Source organism: Leptidea sinapis, chromosome 34 (assembly GCF_905404315.1).
Source record: "Leptidea sinapis chromosome 34, ilLepSina1.1, whole genome shotgun sequence".
In the NCBI taxonomy this organism is placed as follows: domain Eukaryota; kingdom Metazoa; phylum Arthropoda; class Insecta; order Lepidoptera; family Pieridae; genus Leptidea; species Leptidea sinapis.
Window position 1 is genome coordinate 1,933,171 of NC_066298.1, and position 15,698 is coordinate 1,948,868.

Consider the following 15,698-nt stretch of genomic DNA (forward strand, 5'->3'; position numbering starts at 1 on the left):
AATAAGCAGCGCTGCATTCTCTTAAACATTAGTTCCCAAATTGGTCCAGGTAACCACCAGAGGTCAATGGGATACTTAATAGAAATCTATGATCACTTTTATGATTGGGCAACAACTTTACTTTTCTGTTGTCAGAAGAGGATGTCCTCTCACAGCACAATTAATCGAATAACTACAGAATCAATTCTTCCTTTTTTTTTTTTCAAAAGTATTAAATCGTGGTTGGAACTCAGTTGCAGTGGTTCATTGGAACAAGCAAAATTTTGAAATTGGTCTATGAGAAGAAACCTCTGGAATTTTTTGTTGATCTTAATCGGCTCGTTTTTAATTTTTATAAAGGAATGATTTTTAATCATTTGATCCATTCTAAATGAAATTCAGACATCTACTCTTTGTGAACACACTGGTTGCATAACTTGTTCCATTAATGTTTGTTACACATTTTCCTTCCAGGTCTTGTGGATGTGTCTGAAATATTAACAATTTTCTTTTTTAATAAACAGCCGGCAGAGGTTTGCTATGCGGACGTGTCGGGCGACCCGAACGATGACTTCGTAGATTGTACGCGAAAGACGGTGTGCTCCTGCGCCAAGTGAGTCACGTCGCATTTAATATGAACAGCTACATATTATTATTATATTATGAATTCTATTGTATCTTACTATTTACTTATCGGTTTGATTGGACAAAGTACAAATTCTGTTGTTTGTGTGACCAAAGTGAGACTAGGTTTTTTTAAATATCAAGTATACATATTCCGCTACGAATAAAATTTTATAACTATTTAAGAACCTGACCAATTATTGATGTGATACATCATTTCTTATTTTCAGTTTATATTAATTATTTGTCTATATTTTAGTGTCACCATAATTATAGGCTCGGCCATGTCCTATTCTCACATTGGTAGCACAGTTTTGTCCCGAGCTTAGAAAGAGTTTACTTGAATCTCATTATAAAGTAGATGTAGTTAGTTGGATGAAGGAGTTGCGAGCTATGCATCTGTATTTATATTTTTATCTTATTCAGTATTACTTTTATATTTGGACTGCTGAGTATACAATTATTATTATTACATAGTATACCGGGTGTAGATGTAGACAGGTAGATGTGTATGTGAATGTACTATAACGTAGTGGTAGCAAGCGTTGCGGGAGAGCTTGGCACAGACGACGCGCGCGCCAGCCGCGCTCGCACGCTGCCTCGCGACTGGCGTGCGCGCCGCGTCCGCGCGACCCCTTGCGTCACACTTGGCGAGCAGCTTTCGTTGGTAGTGGCGGTGCGATCGCCGGGCGGCAAGTGTGTCGTAGGCGGCATGGGCAGTAGCGTTGTGTTCCGCAGGTGGCGGCGGCGGCGCGGCGCCCGGCCGCTGCCCTTCCACCGCCGAGCGCCGGCCCGCCGCGCGCGCCCCGTCCGCCCGCCCCGCGCCGCGCCCGCCCGCGTGTGAGTATGTCCTCGTGCGCACACCGCCATCTTACTAGTGCTGGGGCCATATTATCGATAAACGCATCGCGTAATGTCACCAATTAGATCAACTATTTTTTTATAACGTAATTTTTTACGTTAACACGTTCGGTTATCATTGCATATTTCATTAGAAAATTATAAGCATAGGCGTTAAAAATATGGCCCCAGTTTAATATTCAAACATTAACAGCTACCCGCCCTTATCTACTGATCCACCTCTAAAACCATTTTCTGTCGAATTGCAATTTTATAAAATTTTCTTCTCTTGTAATATATTCAGTATAATTGTAACATAAATGGTTTTATAACTTGGACCGTCCATACATTTCATTCTGTGCACCTTTCACCATAAACATGGTTCGTTCGTGTGAATGTCGGTTAAAGCATCGGCTTCATAACAAACACCACAGAACGTAAGTACAGCCCCACAATAAGTGTCACTGTCCATTGCGGAGTGCGGTTGCTGCACGCGCGGCGACAGACATGGCAGCCGCGAAATAGTAAGTAAATTCGGCCGCCGCGTGCATGTCGCAATGTCTCATTCGTTATGCTGCATGATTTTCATGAGGTTGTTGTCATGTAACGCATGCTTTTGTCTACTGTGGCCCAATGTATTCCTAAACTTGTACAATTTTGGATATTAAAACATGTTCATTACACATGTTTCTATTGAACATATTGATTATTATGGATTAATGTACTGAAATAGAACTATCTATTCAATAGAAGTTTTAATGAAAAATAAAATTAGAAAAATACTACAAAATTTATTCTAGTTTGGAAACATTGGTATGAAATGAACTTATTTTAATTGTGTTTTTAAAACCGATACATTACTAACTTATTAGCGAACAGTATATTTATATATAAAACCTTTACTATAGCTTGATTTTATACGATTTATTGTTATTTAATTTTTATCACTTATATCAACAGTCACATACAAATACAATATAAAATTGCTATGCATATTATTTTATATAAATAATTATGTAATACTACACCTATTGATGACCTTCATCGTTTACTCATAACAATTGTATGTTTCACTAATTGTTACTGCAAAATTCGTGAAAACAATAGCATTATAACATCTACCATTTTACATGAGACACTCCGGTCATCAGTCATCTCACTCATTTGTTTGAAAACACACAATGTCTAGTTTTTATGATGATGTTTTTTTTGTAACACATTCATTCCATGTTTCTCTCATATTATATAAATATTTTGTTAAGTTAGACTTAAAGGCGCACATACAATATACGACTAGACAATCGCCTATTAAAAGTTCGTCAAAAATGTCCGTTCGGTGTTATATAAACGAAGGTATACATTAACTTATACAGATAATATAAAATCATTAAAATACCTTATTTCATGGCAGTAATGTTCAAAGTCTTAGAACTTTTTGTTTAAACAATAGAAATATAATTTTTAAGCAAAATTATTACAAACTTCAAGTTAGTTAAATAATTTTGTTCCTTTAAAGGGGGCTTAAAATATGATACTCCATCTTTTTTATGTTGGGATATGCTGTTATTTGGACAGTTCTTCATTGAACATTGTCATTGTGTGACGTTGTATTCAAAGCGCGGGCGAAACACAATTGAACGAAAACTCTGCCTAATAGATATGTAGGCAGAGTTTTCTTTAGCCAATTTTTGAGGGTACTTGTGAGTCTAGTTGTTATTTGTATGCCAATGCTTAAAGAAGATGTTTCCATAACAGTTGGTGCATAGTAATTATTCATTTAAGATTAAAGGATTAATTTGTTTGCTTTTACTAATGGTGTTAAAGGATTATCGCCGCGGATGTAATATTTGTAATGTGGTAGTAAATGTAACTGCATCACTATATTTATAAGTATCAAAATTAATAAGGCACACTATAGTGTATCATACGTATATTCAACTCCTCGGCCTCGGCTCCGTTAACACCGATGTACTTGACAGTTGCTCTTTCCCAATAACTAGTCTTAATAGTAAATTGACTAAATGTGGTACTTGATTCCGGCATGTTAATGAAAACGGAAAACAATCTTGTATTACTTAGACTTTAATATTAAAAACTTTCGTATTTTGAATAAAATACATGTCTTAGATAGAATACCTGGTTATTTTTGTATCGATTTGATCCGCAAAAGCACATAAGTTGACGATGTCGGCACATTGCCGCGCAGGTCTGCGGCGTGCGGCGCGGGCTGCGGCGCGGCGGCCGAGGGTGCGGCGGCGTGCTCGCCCGCCAGCTGCGGCGCGTCGCCGGCGCCGGGCTCGCCGCACGCGACCAGCCTGTCACACGTGTCCAACATGTCCGCGCACCAGGTACACATATCACACTACCTCACTGACCCGCCAAACGTTGTGTTGCCGGCGGCGTGCTCGCCCGCCAGCTGCGGCGCGTCGCCGGCGCCGGGCTCGCCGCACGCGACCAGCCTGTCACACGTGTCCAACATGTCCGCGCACCAGGTACACATATCACACTACCTCACTGACCCGCCAAACGTTGTGTTGCCGGCGGCGTGCTCGCCCGCCAGCTGCGGCGCGTCGCCGGCGCCGGGCTCGCCGCACGCGACCAGCCTGTCACACGTGTCCAACATGTCCGCGCACCAGGTACACATATCACACTACCTCACTGACCCGCCAAACGTTGTGTTGCCGGCGGCGTGCTCGCCCGCCAGCTGCGGCGCGTCGCCGGCGCCGGGCTCGCCGCACGCGACCAGCCTGTCACACGTGTCCAACATGTCCGCGCACCAGGTACACATATCACACTACCTCACTGACCCGCCAAACGTTGTGTTGCCGGCGGCGTGCTCGCCCGCCAGCTGCGGCGCGTCGCCGGCGCCGGGCTCGCCGCACGCGACCAGCCTGTCACACGTGTCCAACATGTCCGCGCACCAGGTACACATATCACACTACCTCACTGACCCGCCAAACGTTGTGTTGCCGGCGGCGTGCTCGCCCGCCAGCTGCGGCGCGTCGCCGGCGCCGGGCTCGCCGCACGCGACCAGCCTGTCACACGTGTCCAACATGTCCGCGCACCAGGTACACATATCACACTACCTCACTGACCCGCCAAACGTTGTGTTGCCGGCGGCGTGCTCGCCCGCCAGCTGCGGCGCGTCGCCGGCGCCGGGCTCGCCGCACGCGACCAGCCTGTCACACGTGTCCAACATGTCCGCGCACCAGGTACACATATCACACTACCTCACTGACCCGCCAAACGTTGTGTTGCCGGCGGCGTGCTCGCCCGCCAGCTGCGGCGCGTCGCCGGCGCCGGGCTCGCCGCACGCGACCAGCCTGTCACACGTGTCCAACATGTCCGCGCACCAGGTACACATATCACACTACCTCACTGACCCGCCAAACGTTGTGTTGCCGGCGGCGTGCTCGCCCGCCAGCTGCGGCGCGTCGCCGGCGCCGGGCTCGCCGCACGCGACCAGCCTGTCACACGTGTCCAACATGTCCGCGCACCAGGTACACATATCACACTACCTCACTGACCCGCCAAACGTTGTGTTGCCGGCGGCGTGCTCGCCCGCCAGCTGCGGCGCGTCGCCGGCGCCGGGCTCGCCGCACGCGACCAGCCTGTCACACGTGTCCAACATGTCCGCGCACCAGGTACACATATCACACTACCTCACTGACCCGCCAAACGTTGTGTTGCCGGCGGCGTGCTCGCCCGCCAGCTGCGGCGCGTCGCCGGCGCCGGGCTCGCCGCACGCGACCAGCCTGTCACACGTGTCCAACATGTCCGCGCACCAGGTACACATATCCGCAGCGCTCGCGATGACAGATTTTTTATTACAAATTTTTTTACACCTTGGGTTATATTCTTGTATTTTTAGTAGCGATCCTTATTTTTTTTTAATCGGTCCAGTACTTTTTGTAACATTAGAAACATACATACAAAAATGCAAGTGCTTCCTCTTTATAATATTAGTTTAGGAAAGCCCATACGCCTCCAAGATCCCAATCAGATCATCAACAGAGCATTCTCCTAGAACATTATGACGTGTTCAATTTAGTTGTGTCCTGTCTTGTCGGGTCTCTTCACTTAATGCTTAAACATCAACAATAAATTCCAAATGAATCTATAGATAATGTTTAAATATATGAATAATATTATTTTAAGTTGTTATCTATTTGCCACTTCGTGTCCAGGGCCCCAGCCTACCGACCACGCTGCACACGCCCGCACCAACGCCGGACCCGCTCGCACCGCCCACTCCTGCGGCGCCGCACCTCAAGCTCTACACGCAGGTACACGCGATACTATCTGTACATTCACATAATATTTATATAATGTATAGTTATTAGTATGTTGTTACATTGATTAAAATAACAAATTTTCATCTATCCAACCGGCTCGATGGACCAAAAAATGTTACCTCATGCAAATGTATGAAAATGAAGGCCTTGAAATATGATTGATTTTTAGTAATAACTTATTGAAAGTTCGTCTGATAATCAAAAGGCATACAAATGTATTTATTTTCTCAAAATTTATTCCTTTAGAATTCTTTTTGATGTCAATGCATTAGCATTGACATCAAAAAGATGTCAATGCTAATGCATTGACATATATTAATACTAGATACTACTACCGCTTCGGAAACAAATGGCGCTCTGAGAGAGAAGCAGCGGCGCAAGAAACTCCCAGTCAATAATCAATGATGAGTAATAATTTTATATCAATGTACAAGTGCTGGCCCGTAGATAATTTAGTAAATCAAACATTTACACGTAGATTGTTCGCGGCCAAGACACGCAATCGACTCGAGCCTGCATATTACGCACGGGCACCGCTTTAAAAGCCTTGAAAGAGACAGTTGAAGTTAATGATCGCTTGTCCATCCCATGACGGTGACCCACTGTAATATATTATGGGCTTACACGAAAATTGTTGAGCACGCTAAAGTGTTGTTCCGTGATGGACCGGTTTAGTGGGGGGGAATTTCATAGTTTTCAATATGAATAATATTTTGTTACCTAACGCGATGCCATTAAAATAACACAAATGTTAAAATAGGGCGACTCACCGAGCGGTGGCGGCGGTGGCGGCGGTGTCGTCTCCAACGGGGCGACCGCGGCGGGCGGCGGCGCCTGCTTCCCGGCCGAGCTGGTGCGGCGACCGCTGCTGCCCGCCGCCGAGAAGAGGCTCGACCCCATGGAGGACGAGCACTCGCTGCACATGCTCTACGACTACACCACCGTGCACGCATGGTAAGACAGACACACTGAATGTCGCTGGCACCCCTCTTATTTGGTTATTGGAGTCATCTCTATAAATATATAAGTAGAATGCGCTCCTCTTTTTGTGATATATACTTTCGTTTTCGTGCATCGGACCTATCGATATACCAGTGTGATGTCGTGGTCGTTATTGTCCAATAATAAGTGTGAAAATGGTCCATAAGTTACTAATAAGAATTTAATATCACATCATAACCTTATGTTTCCTTATTATATAATAATATTTATTAAATTAGGCACTTTATTTTGAAGATGTGTAATTGGAATGGGCGAGAGACACGGCCACATCAACCCTGAGCTACGGTGATGTGTATCAAAATCCCTACATCGTCACACCAAAATGCGCAGCAACGCGTGTACAGCTTGAGCGCGTTGCGTTATACATTTGGTGACATATTCTTAACATTAATATGTGCAATAATAATATTGACAACAGTTCACATTATAAGTCAGTTTGTACTTATTATATTTATATTATTATAATGCGATTCTTTGAACAAATATTTAATTTTACAATTTTTTATTGATTGTCTTCACTCAACAGAATGGACAGTACTCACAAGAATTAAATTCTCGATATTGATTATAGTAAGAGCTAAAAACAAAATATTATGGTAATAGTATCCTTATGCGAGTGTTATTTTTTGACATTAGGTGAGCCACTTGCCCGTTTGCCCTTTCAAATAAAAAGAAAATCTAGATTTATTTTCGTCATTTTTAACCTTTCATCTCTCTCCCTCGCTTTACCTCTTTATTTAATATGTATGAACCTCACCAGGCTGGAACACCCGGTGAAGCGGTTTAAGGGCGAGGAGAAGAAGCTGAACGAAGAGAGCGCGCCGAGCGGCGACTTGTACGCGAACGAGCACTACGTGCGTCCGCCGGACTGCGCCCTGATGCACGACATTAAGATTGAGAAGCAGGAACCGGTATGATATATTTACTTAACTTTTCAATTAAACCTGTGGGCAACAAATATAGCTGTGAGAAAATCTACCTTTTTAAATATTAATTTACTATATAAGAAATTTATTCTGTCTTAATATTGTTATGCTTTGCAATTGAAAAATTGGTAATTTTCAAATAAGAAACTCAATATACCGAATATCGTATAGGAGGACAGCAAAGAGTACAAGAACCTGTTCAGGTCGGACGGACTGTGCCCAACGTTGAAGGACCTTGAACAGATATTCGACAATTCGGACGATGCCAACAGCGGCGATGAGACGGTAAGACTTGTGAGTGGACCTTTTCTACTATTATTATGCTACTTTTAATTACTTTATTTTTGCTTAACTATTTTACTTTTGCCTTTGATTTTGTTTGGATATCTCAGAAACCTGACCAGCCTGTGGATTGTAAACCTCAGTTCCCTGCTCAATGTGGTGTGCCTGAAAAAGTATCACCAAGTATCTTGCGAGTATTCCTCTCATTCCTGAGGCATAACGGGTCACCTGGTGTTAAGTGATCACCGCCGCCAACATTCTCTTGCAACACCAGAGTATCACAAGAGCGTTGCCGGCCATACGACGGGCAGCCTGAGGCAGGAATGCTCAGGGAGGGATTCTCCGACTCTGGTGGAGCCGGTACCCTCATCACTGGGGTAACCCTAGGAGGCCTCCGGGGCAAAAACTCTTTGAGTACCGCTGTAATATGGGGGGGGGGGGGTGCTTATTATTACTTATGATGTATGAGTGAAGAGTGAAAATATTAGAGTTATAATTTGTTAATGAATAATACAAACGTCTATGCTCAGCTGCAGGTGTCGACGCCGCCCGACTCCAACAAGTCGTGCGAGGTGCGCTGCGTGCGCGCCGAGGAGCTCAGCAAGATGTTCCCCACGCCGCCCAGCATGGAGCCGCACGCGCAGGCCTCGCCCGGCTTCTGTGACGACTCGCACCTCACGCACCTGCCGCACCTGCTCCCGCACCGCCACCACGCCAGCCCGCCGGCCGACACTATCGAGGTACAGCCCGCACTCTCCCACCGCTACAGTCAGCAACATGTTCCCCACGCCGCCCAGCATGGAGCCGCACGCGCAGGCCTCGCCCGGCTTCTGTGACGACTCGCACCTCACGCACCTGCCGCACCTGCTCCCGCACCGCCACCACGCCAGCCCGCCGGCCAACACTATCGAGGTACAGCCCGCACTCTCCCACCGCTACAGTCAGCAACATGTTACCCACGCCGCCCAGCATGGAGCCGCACGCGCAGGCCTCGCCCGGCTTCTGTGACGACTCGCACCTCACGCACCTGCCGCACCTGCTCCCGCACCGCCACCACGCCAGCCCGCCGGCCGACACTATCGAGGTACAGCCCGCACTCTCCCGCCGCTACAGTCAGCAACATGTTCCCCACGCCGCCCAGCATGGAGCCGCACGCGCAGGCCTCGCCCGGCTTCTGTGACGACTCGCACCTCACGCACCTGCCGCACCTGCTCCCGCACCGCCACCACGCCAGCCCGCCGGCCGACACTATCGAGGTACAGCCCGCACTCTCCCACCGCTACAGTCAGCAACATGTTCCCCACGCCGCCCAGCATGGAGCCGCACGCGCAGGCCTCGCCCGGCTTCTGTGACGACTCGCACCTCACGCATCTGCCGCACCTGCTCCCGCACCGCCACCACGCCAGCCCGCCGGCCGACACTATCGAGGTACAGCCCGCACTCTCCCACCGCTACAGTCAGCAACATGTTCCCCACGCCGCCCAGCATGGAGCCGCACGCGCAGGCCTCGCCCGGCTTCTGTGACGACTCGCACCTCACGCACCTGCCGCACCTGCTCCCGCACCGCCACCACGCCAGCCCGCCGGCCGACACTATCGAGGTACAGCCCGCACTCTCCCACCGCTACAGTCAGCAACATGTTCCCCACGCCGCCCAGCATGGAGCCGCACGCGCAGGCCTCGCCCGGCTTCTGTGACGACTCGCACCTCACGCATCTGCCGCACCTGCTCCCGCACCGCCACCACGCCAGCCCGCCGGCCGACACTATCGAGGTACAGCCCGCACTCTCCCACCGCTACAGTCAGCAACATGTTCCCCACGCCGCCCAGCATGGAGCCGCACGCGCAGGCCTCGCCCGGCTTCTGTGACGACTCGCACCTCACGCATCTGCCGCACCTGCTCCCGCACCGCCACCACGCCAGCCCGCCGGCCGACACTATCGAGGTACAGCCCGCACTCTCCCACCGCTACAGTCAGCAACATGTTCCCCACGCCGCCCAGCATGGAGCCGCACGCGCAGGCCTCGCCCGGCTTCTGTGACGACTCGCACCTCACGCATCTGCCGCACCTGCTCCCGCACCGCCACCACGCCAGCCCGCCGGCCGACACTATCGAGGTACAGCCCGCACTCTCCCACCGCTACAGTCAGCAACATGTTCCCCACGCCGCCCAGCATGGAGCCGCACGCGCAGGCCTCGCCCGGCTTCTGTGACGACTCGCACCTCACGCATCTGCCGCACCTGCTCCCGCACCGCCACCACGCCAGCCCGCCGGCCGACACTATCGAGGTACAGCCCGCACTCTCCCACCGCTACAGTCAGCAACATGTTCCCCACGCCGCCCAGCATGGAGCCGCACGCGCAGGCCTCGCCCGGCTTCTGTGACGACTCGCACCTCACGCATCTGCCGCACCTGCTCCCGCACCGCCACCACGCCAGCCCGCCGGCCGACACTATCGAGGTACAGCCCGCACTCTCCCACCGCTACAGTCAGCAACATGTTCCCCACGCCGCCCAGCATGGAGCCGCACGCGCAGGCCTCGCCCGGCTTCTGTGACGACTCGCACCTCACGCATCTGCCGCACCTGCTCCCGCACCGCCACCACGCCAGCCCGCCGGCCGACACTATCGAGGTACAGCCCGCACTCTCCCACCGCTACAGTCAGCAACATGTTCCCCACGCCGCCCAGCATGGAGCCGCACGCGCAGGCCTCGCCCGGCTTCTGTGACGACTCGCACCTCACGCATCTGCCGCACCTGCTCCCGCACCGCCACCACGCCAGCCCGCCGGCCGACACTATCGAGGTACAGCCCGCACTCTCCCACCGCTACAGTCAGCAACATGTTCCCCACGCCGCCCAGCATGGAGCCGCACGCGCAGGCCTCGCCCGGCTTCTGTGACGACTCGCACCTCACGCATCTGCCGCACCTGCTCCCGCACCGCCACCACGCCAGCCCGCCGGCCGACACTATCGAGGTACAGCCCGCACTCTCCCACCGCTACAGTCAGCACCGTGTTCCCCACGCCGCCCAGCATGGAGCCGCACGCGCAGGCCTCGCCCGGCTTCTGTGACGACTCGCACCTCACGCACCTGCCGCACCTGCTCCCGCACCGCCACCACGCCAGCCCGCCGGCCGACACTATCGAGGTACAGCCCGCACTCTCCCACCGCTACAGTCAGCAACATGTTCCCCACGCCGCCCAGCATGGAGCCGCACGCGCAGGCCTCGCCCGGCTTCTGTGACGACTCGCACCTCACGCATCTGCCGCACCTGCTCCCGCACCGCCACCACGCCAGCCCGCCGGCCGACACTATCGAGGTACAGCCCGCACTCTCCCACCGCTACAGTCAGCAACATGTTCCCCACGCCGCCCAGCATGGAGCCGCACGCGCAGGCCTCGCCCGGCTTCTGTGACGACTCGCACCTCACGCATCTGCCGCACCTGCTCCCGCACCGCCACCACGCCAGCCCGCCGGCCGACACTATCGAGGTACAGCCCGCACTCTCCCACCGCTACAGTCAGCAACATGTTCCCCACGCCGCCCAGCATGGAGCCGCACGCGCAGGCCTCGCCCGGCTTCTGTGACGACTCGCACCTCACGCATCTGCCGCACCTGCTCCCGCACCGCCACCACGCCAGCCCGCCGGCCGACACTATCGAGGTACAGCCCGCACTCTCCCACCATGACCGCCATGTCAGCGGCGTCTTTACGTGCCGCTAAGCAATATTGTTTAAGCTCTACCGACTTCAACCTCACTTCCGTATTTAATGTTAGCTGCGCAAACGAGAATTGAGAAATTGTCATAGATGTAAGCTAACGAAGAATGCTCCGGTGGGTCAAAAAGGCAACAACTTAATAAGAACAAAAATTCACAAAAGTTTTTGGTATTGTCTCTTAAACATCTATTTAGCATAAGCGTGACAGCCAGCCCTTTTTGCAGACGTTGCATGCTTCAGTCTGCAGCATCTCGGCTGACACAACAGACACACATCCGTCCTCTAATCTCGTGTTAAGTCACGGGCTTATACGCGGTCACGTACAGCTTTCGTACACAAACACTATAAACATCCGTTTGCAGAATAGTTGATGAAATTTTAAACTCATCATTTAATGCTAAGCTAACAAGAATTAGCTCTCTGACAAATGTTACAAAAATGACAATCATCCAGAATCTGATATCTCATATCGGCAGTACAACATTCCAGGACTGGTCGTACGTGTTCAAGCCGGCCACGGTGTACAAGTACGTGGGGTCGTCGAAGTACGCGCCGCTGAGCTCCCTGCCGAGCCAGCTGCTGCCGCCCGTGAGCCTGCCGCCGCACGCCGTGTACCGCCCGCGCTGGCAGCACGACCGCGAGCGGGAGCCCGAGCCCAGCCACGGCGCCGCCCACCTCGCTGATGATGCCGGTTTGTAAATTGTGTTCTTGCAGTGGGAATAGGTGCGCGAATTTACTTATATTTTTTTCACATCTTGTCGAAAAGTGCTAGTACTTTTTGTTACTGTTCTTTAATTCCTAAAAGGATAGTTTACTATCCAGTGTTGGTGTCACCCTGGATAGTGTAGTATATTGACTTGCTCTAGTTTGGAGCCGTTGATATAGTAGTCTGATTTGATGGGATACTTTTTCCTGCAAAATGTAAGTGTCTTGCATTTTTTATTACTAAGAGGGAGTTTATTTTTATGAGCTAGGCCGCTATTCTATCAAGATCATCTTGCAATAAACGTGAGTCAGGGGACTATTATTAGTTTTGAAAAGTTTAAGATTGTTTGCGAAACTCCTTTCGAATTTAGAATTTGGAATGATATGTAGCGGCAACCAAATTGTAAATCAAAATTTAGAAAAGTACCGGGCCCAAATGGGTACACCTTGGGGCACACCAGAAGTAACTGCAAACAACTCAGATTCTTTGCCACAAACTTGTTTGTCGAAAACTACACCTCTAGACAATGTTTTCTGGGACTATACCTAGTAAGGTCCATCCATTACAGTTAATAAATTTGAAGGTACAAGTGTTGTTGTAATTCTACTAAGTATACATCATTTATGCATATTTTAGTTTAAAAAACTATCATAGTATTTTTTTAACAAACTTTCACGGCCTTATAGAATAATTTTGGTAAACCAAATTTATTTGTAAGGCTGTCTAAGTTTAAACAAACCTACATCATTAATTTGGTTATAAATTTATTTTGAACATAAATAATTGGTTTGTTGTCATGAATTAGTGCGTAATGTAAGCAAGTTTAATGTGTACCTTCAATCAGGCATGTCTTACTCCCCGTATAGGTATCGAAATCGTAAGTACGCGCGGCGGCCTCTACACAGTAAGACGGCCAGTCGGTACTAAAAGGATGTAAATATTACGTAATAAGAGGCGGGACTGCCTAAGTAAAAACTGAAATTTGGTTTAGTATGAAACGTGCAGCCATTTGACATAAGTTTGAAATAGTATCTAAGTAATGACAGTATAGCGATTGGCCACGGAATATAATTCGGCTGAGTTTGAAAGCGAACAGTTGCTTTAAACGTAGTGAATTTCGGCTATCGCCTTTCTTAACAAGATTATAGCCGTAATCTGTCAACGACTAAATGAAGAAACATAAATAAAGCAGTGCATATTAAAGGTCATTGCGAAAGATATCAAATTTTTAAAACTTCCTTAAAACGCTGAAACAATCTAATTTAAAGTGATTATTATTATAATGAAATTACCATTCATTAAAGGTATCTATTTATTTCCTTTATACTAAGTAGGTTTGAGCATGTCGTGGCCTTCCAACGTGAACATTACTATCTGCAGCCAAGTTTAGCTAGGTTTGACAATGAAAGAATATTCATTTTAAATTACAATTAAATACCTATTTATTATAGAATAATAATAATATTTATAATAGAATTTTAAATATTTTATATTATAGAAAAACCTGAGCTATTTTTATAGGACGACCTTATACTGGCAGGTTCACTTTTAGGCAAAGAAGAGTTAGATAAGAGTCACGCTGTAGAAAAAGAGGCAACTTCTAGGTGAATAAAAATGTAGGTTAGTAGAAATGCGATCTAAACTACACCTTATTGTATGTCCGTTAGAGTCCCTATTTCTTTAATTGATTTTACGGAGTGAGACTTCCGTATTTGTACTGTTATATATTCTTTGCTTCGGTTGCCTTTATATATTTTTAAATAATTTGAACTTTTACGTCCATCTTGGGAGCAATACTATTATTATAATCCCAGGATTCTACTCAGTCCAATCAAAAAACACTCTCGCCTTTAAAATACATAGTTATTTGCCCTCTTGGTAATCAATGTACTAATTTTTGTTAAAAAAATGTAACATTGTATTTAATATAAATTGATAATCGATTCGTACTCCAGAAGTTGAGGCAGCTAATGCCTAGTTACATTAATGTAATCCTTTGATTTATTTATTTTTTAAATAAGGGAAGTTATCATAAAAGACACACTGATGTCTTTTATCATTCTGATTATCAACAGGAGCGAATACCAACAGTACGAGCGGCGCGGGCGGCGCGGGCGGCGTAAAGCGGCCTCTGTCCGCGGCCGGGCGAGACCGCTCGGTGGGCAGTGTGGCGGCGGGGGCGGCGGGGGCGGGGGCGGAGTGCGAGCGGGCGGCGGCGCCCGCGTGCCCGCTGCTGGTGAACGTGCTGCTCGCAGACACCGTGCTCAACGTGTTCCGGGATCACAACTTCGACAGTTGCACGCTCTGCGTGTGCAACGCTGCCGGCCGGGTAAATATTACCAGATTGAAACCGTTCTTTGTAGTCATCGTTCCATAAAATTGACAATATCAGCACAGTAGGGTTAGGGAATATAAAATGGCGTCGGGTGGTCATATAATTAAAAACACTATTTAAAGGAAACATGTTTCCAAACTAAAAAGTATAACTAATTGCATGTATTTTTATATATCTACATATTCCATTTGGGTCCTTTGCTTTTCCAAGTTGAAAAATCAGGCAACTGCACAAAAACAAGTACAAGCATCCTTTTTAGATTATTTTATTAATTAACAAGTTTAATATTTTTTAATTTTAATGTAACGAGATAAATATTGATATTTAGTTTAATAAATATGCAGCTAGAAATTTATATATATTGGTGATGAACGCAGAGCGTGGGCAATATCCGCGGTGCGGATGCGAGCACGTACCTGCCGGGCGTGGAGTGGGGCAGCGGCGCCGACGATGAGCCGACGCGCTGCTCGTGCGGCTTCAGCGCCGTCGTCAACCGCCGCCTGGCACACCGGGCCGGGCTCTTCTATGAGGTATCACGGCACACATTATAATGTTACGATACGTACCGAACTAATACACAACAACATTATCTTTCTACTGACGTTGTCTTAATATTTATTTATTAATAAGATTTGTCAACAGGTTTACATCTTAGTTACGACCAGAATTCACATTTGTATTAAAAATAGAGATACAAACCCGATTACAGCCAACACAGTTTGCGTTAAAACAATATCGCTCGGTATGGATACGGACTAAATACACTGGACAGCAAATAAACCGGGCCACCCGCTACTTTGGAACTCTGATTTGATTTTCTCGAAAAGTATAAAACATACAATTATCGAAGTTATACCTTCTGAAAGTGCGTTTCATGATAATTATAGTGAAAGGAAATTCATTGGGATTAATAAATTTTAAAGTGTTAATTAAGGGTTTTACAAAATAGGGTCGTTTTTCAATAGTATTAATCTAAATAATCATAAAAT

At 48.0% G+C, this 15,698-nt stretch overlaps 1 protein-coding gene across 1 annotated transcript; it reads left to right on the top strand.

Moving 5' to 3' along the window:
• The first annotated feature begins 5,159 nt into the window (after positions 1 to 5,159).
• On the top strand, positions 5,160 to 14,751 carry LOC126974835 (mediator of RNA polymerase II transcription subunit 13-like). The gene is made up of 8 exons (XM_050822503.1): positions 5,160 to 5,231; positions 5,631 to 5,729; positions 6,499 to 6,692; positions 7,501 to 7,651; positions 7,838 to 7,951; positions 8,479 to 8,688; positions 12,158 to 12,359; positions 14,450 to 14,751. Exons 1-8 carry the CDS (start codon positions 5,217 to 5,219, stop codon positions 14,749 to 14,751), a joined length of 1,287 nt encoding a protein of 428 aa, XP_050678460.1. The 5' UTR covers positions 5,160 to 5,216.
• Positions 14,752 to 15,698: the final 947 nt, after the last annotated feature.

Bases quoted from the DNA above. Each gene is read 5' to 3' on its own strand.
- LOC126974835 (XM_050822503.1), top strand. The intron at 7,952-8,478 runs GTAAGACTTGTG...GTCTATGCTCAG, and splicing joins CCAACAGCGGCGATGAGACG to CTGCAGGTGTCGACGCCGCC. The intron at 8,689-12,157 runs GTACAGCCCGCA...ACAACATTCCAG, and splicing joins CGCCGGCCGACACTATCGAG to GACTGGTCGTACGTGTTCAA.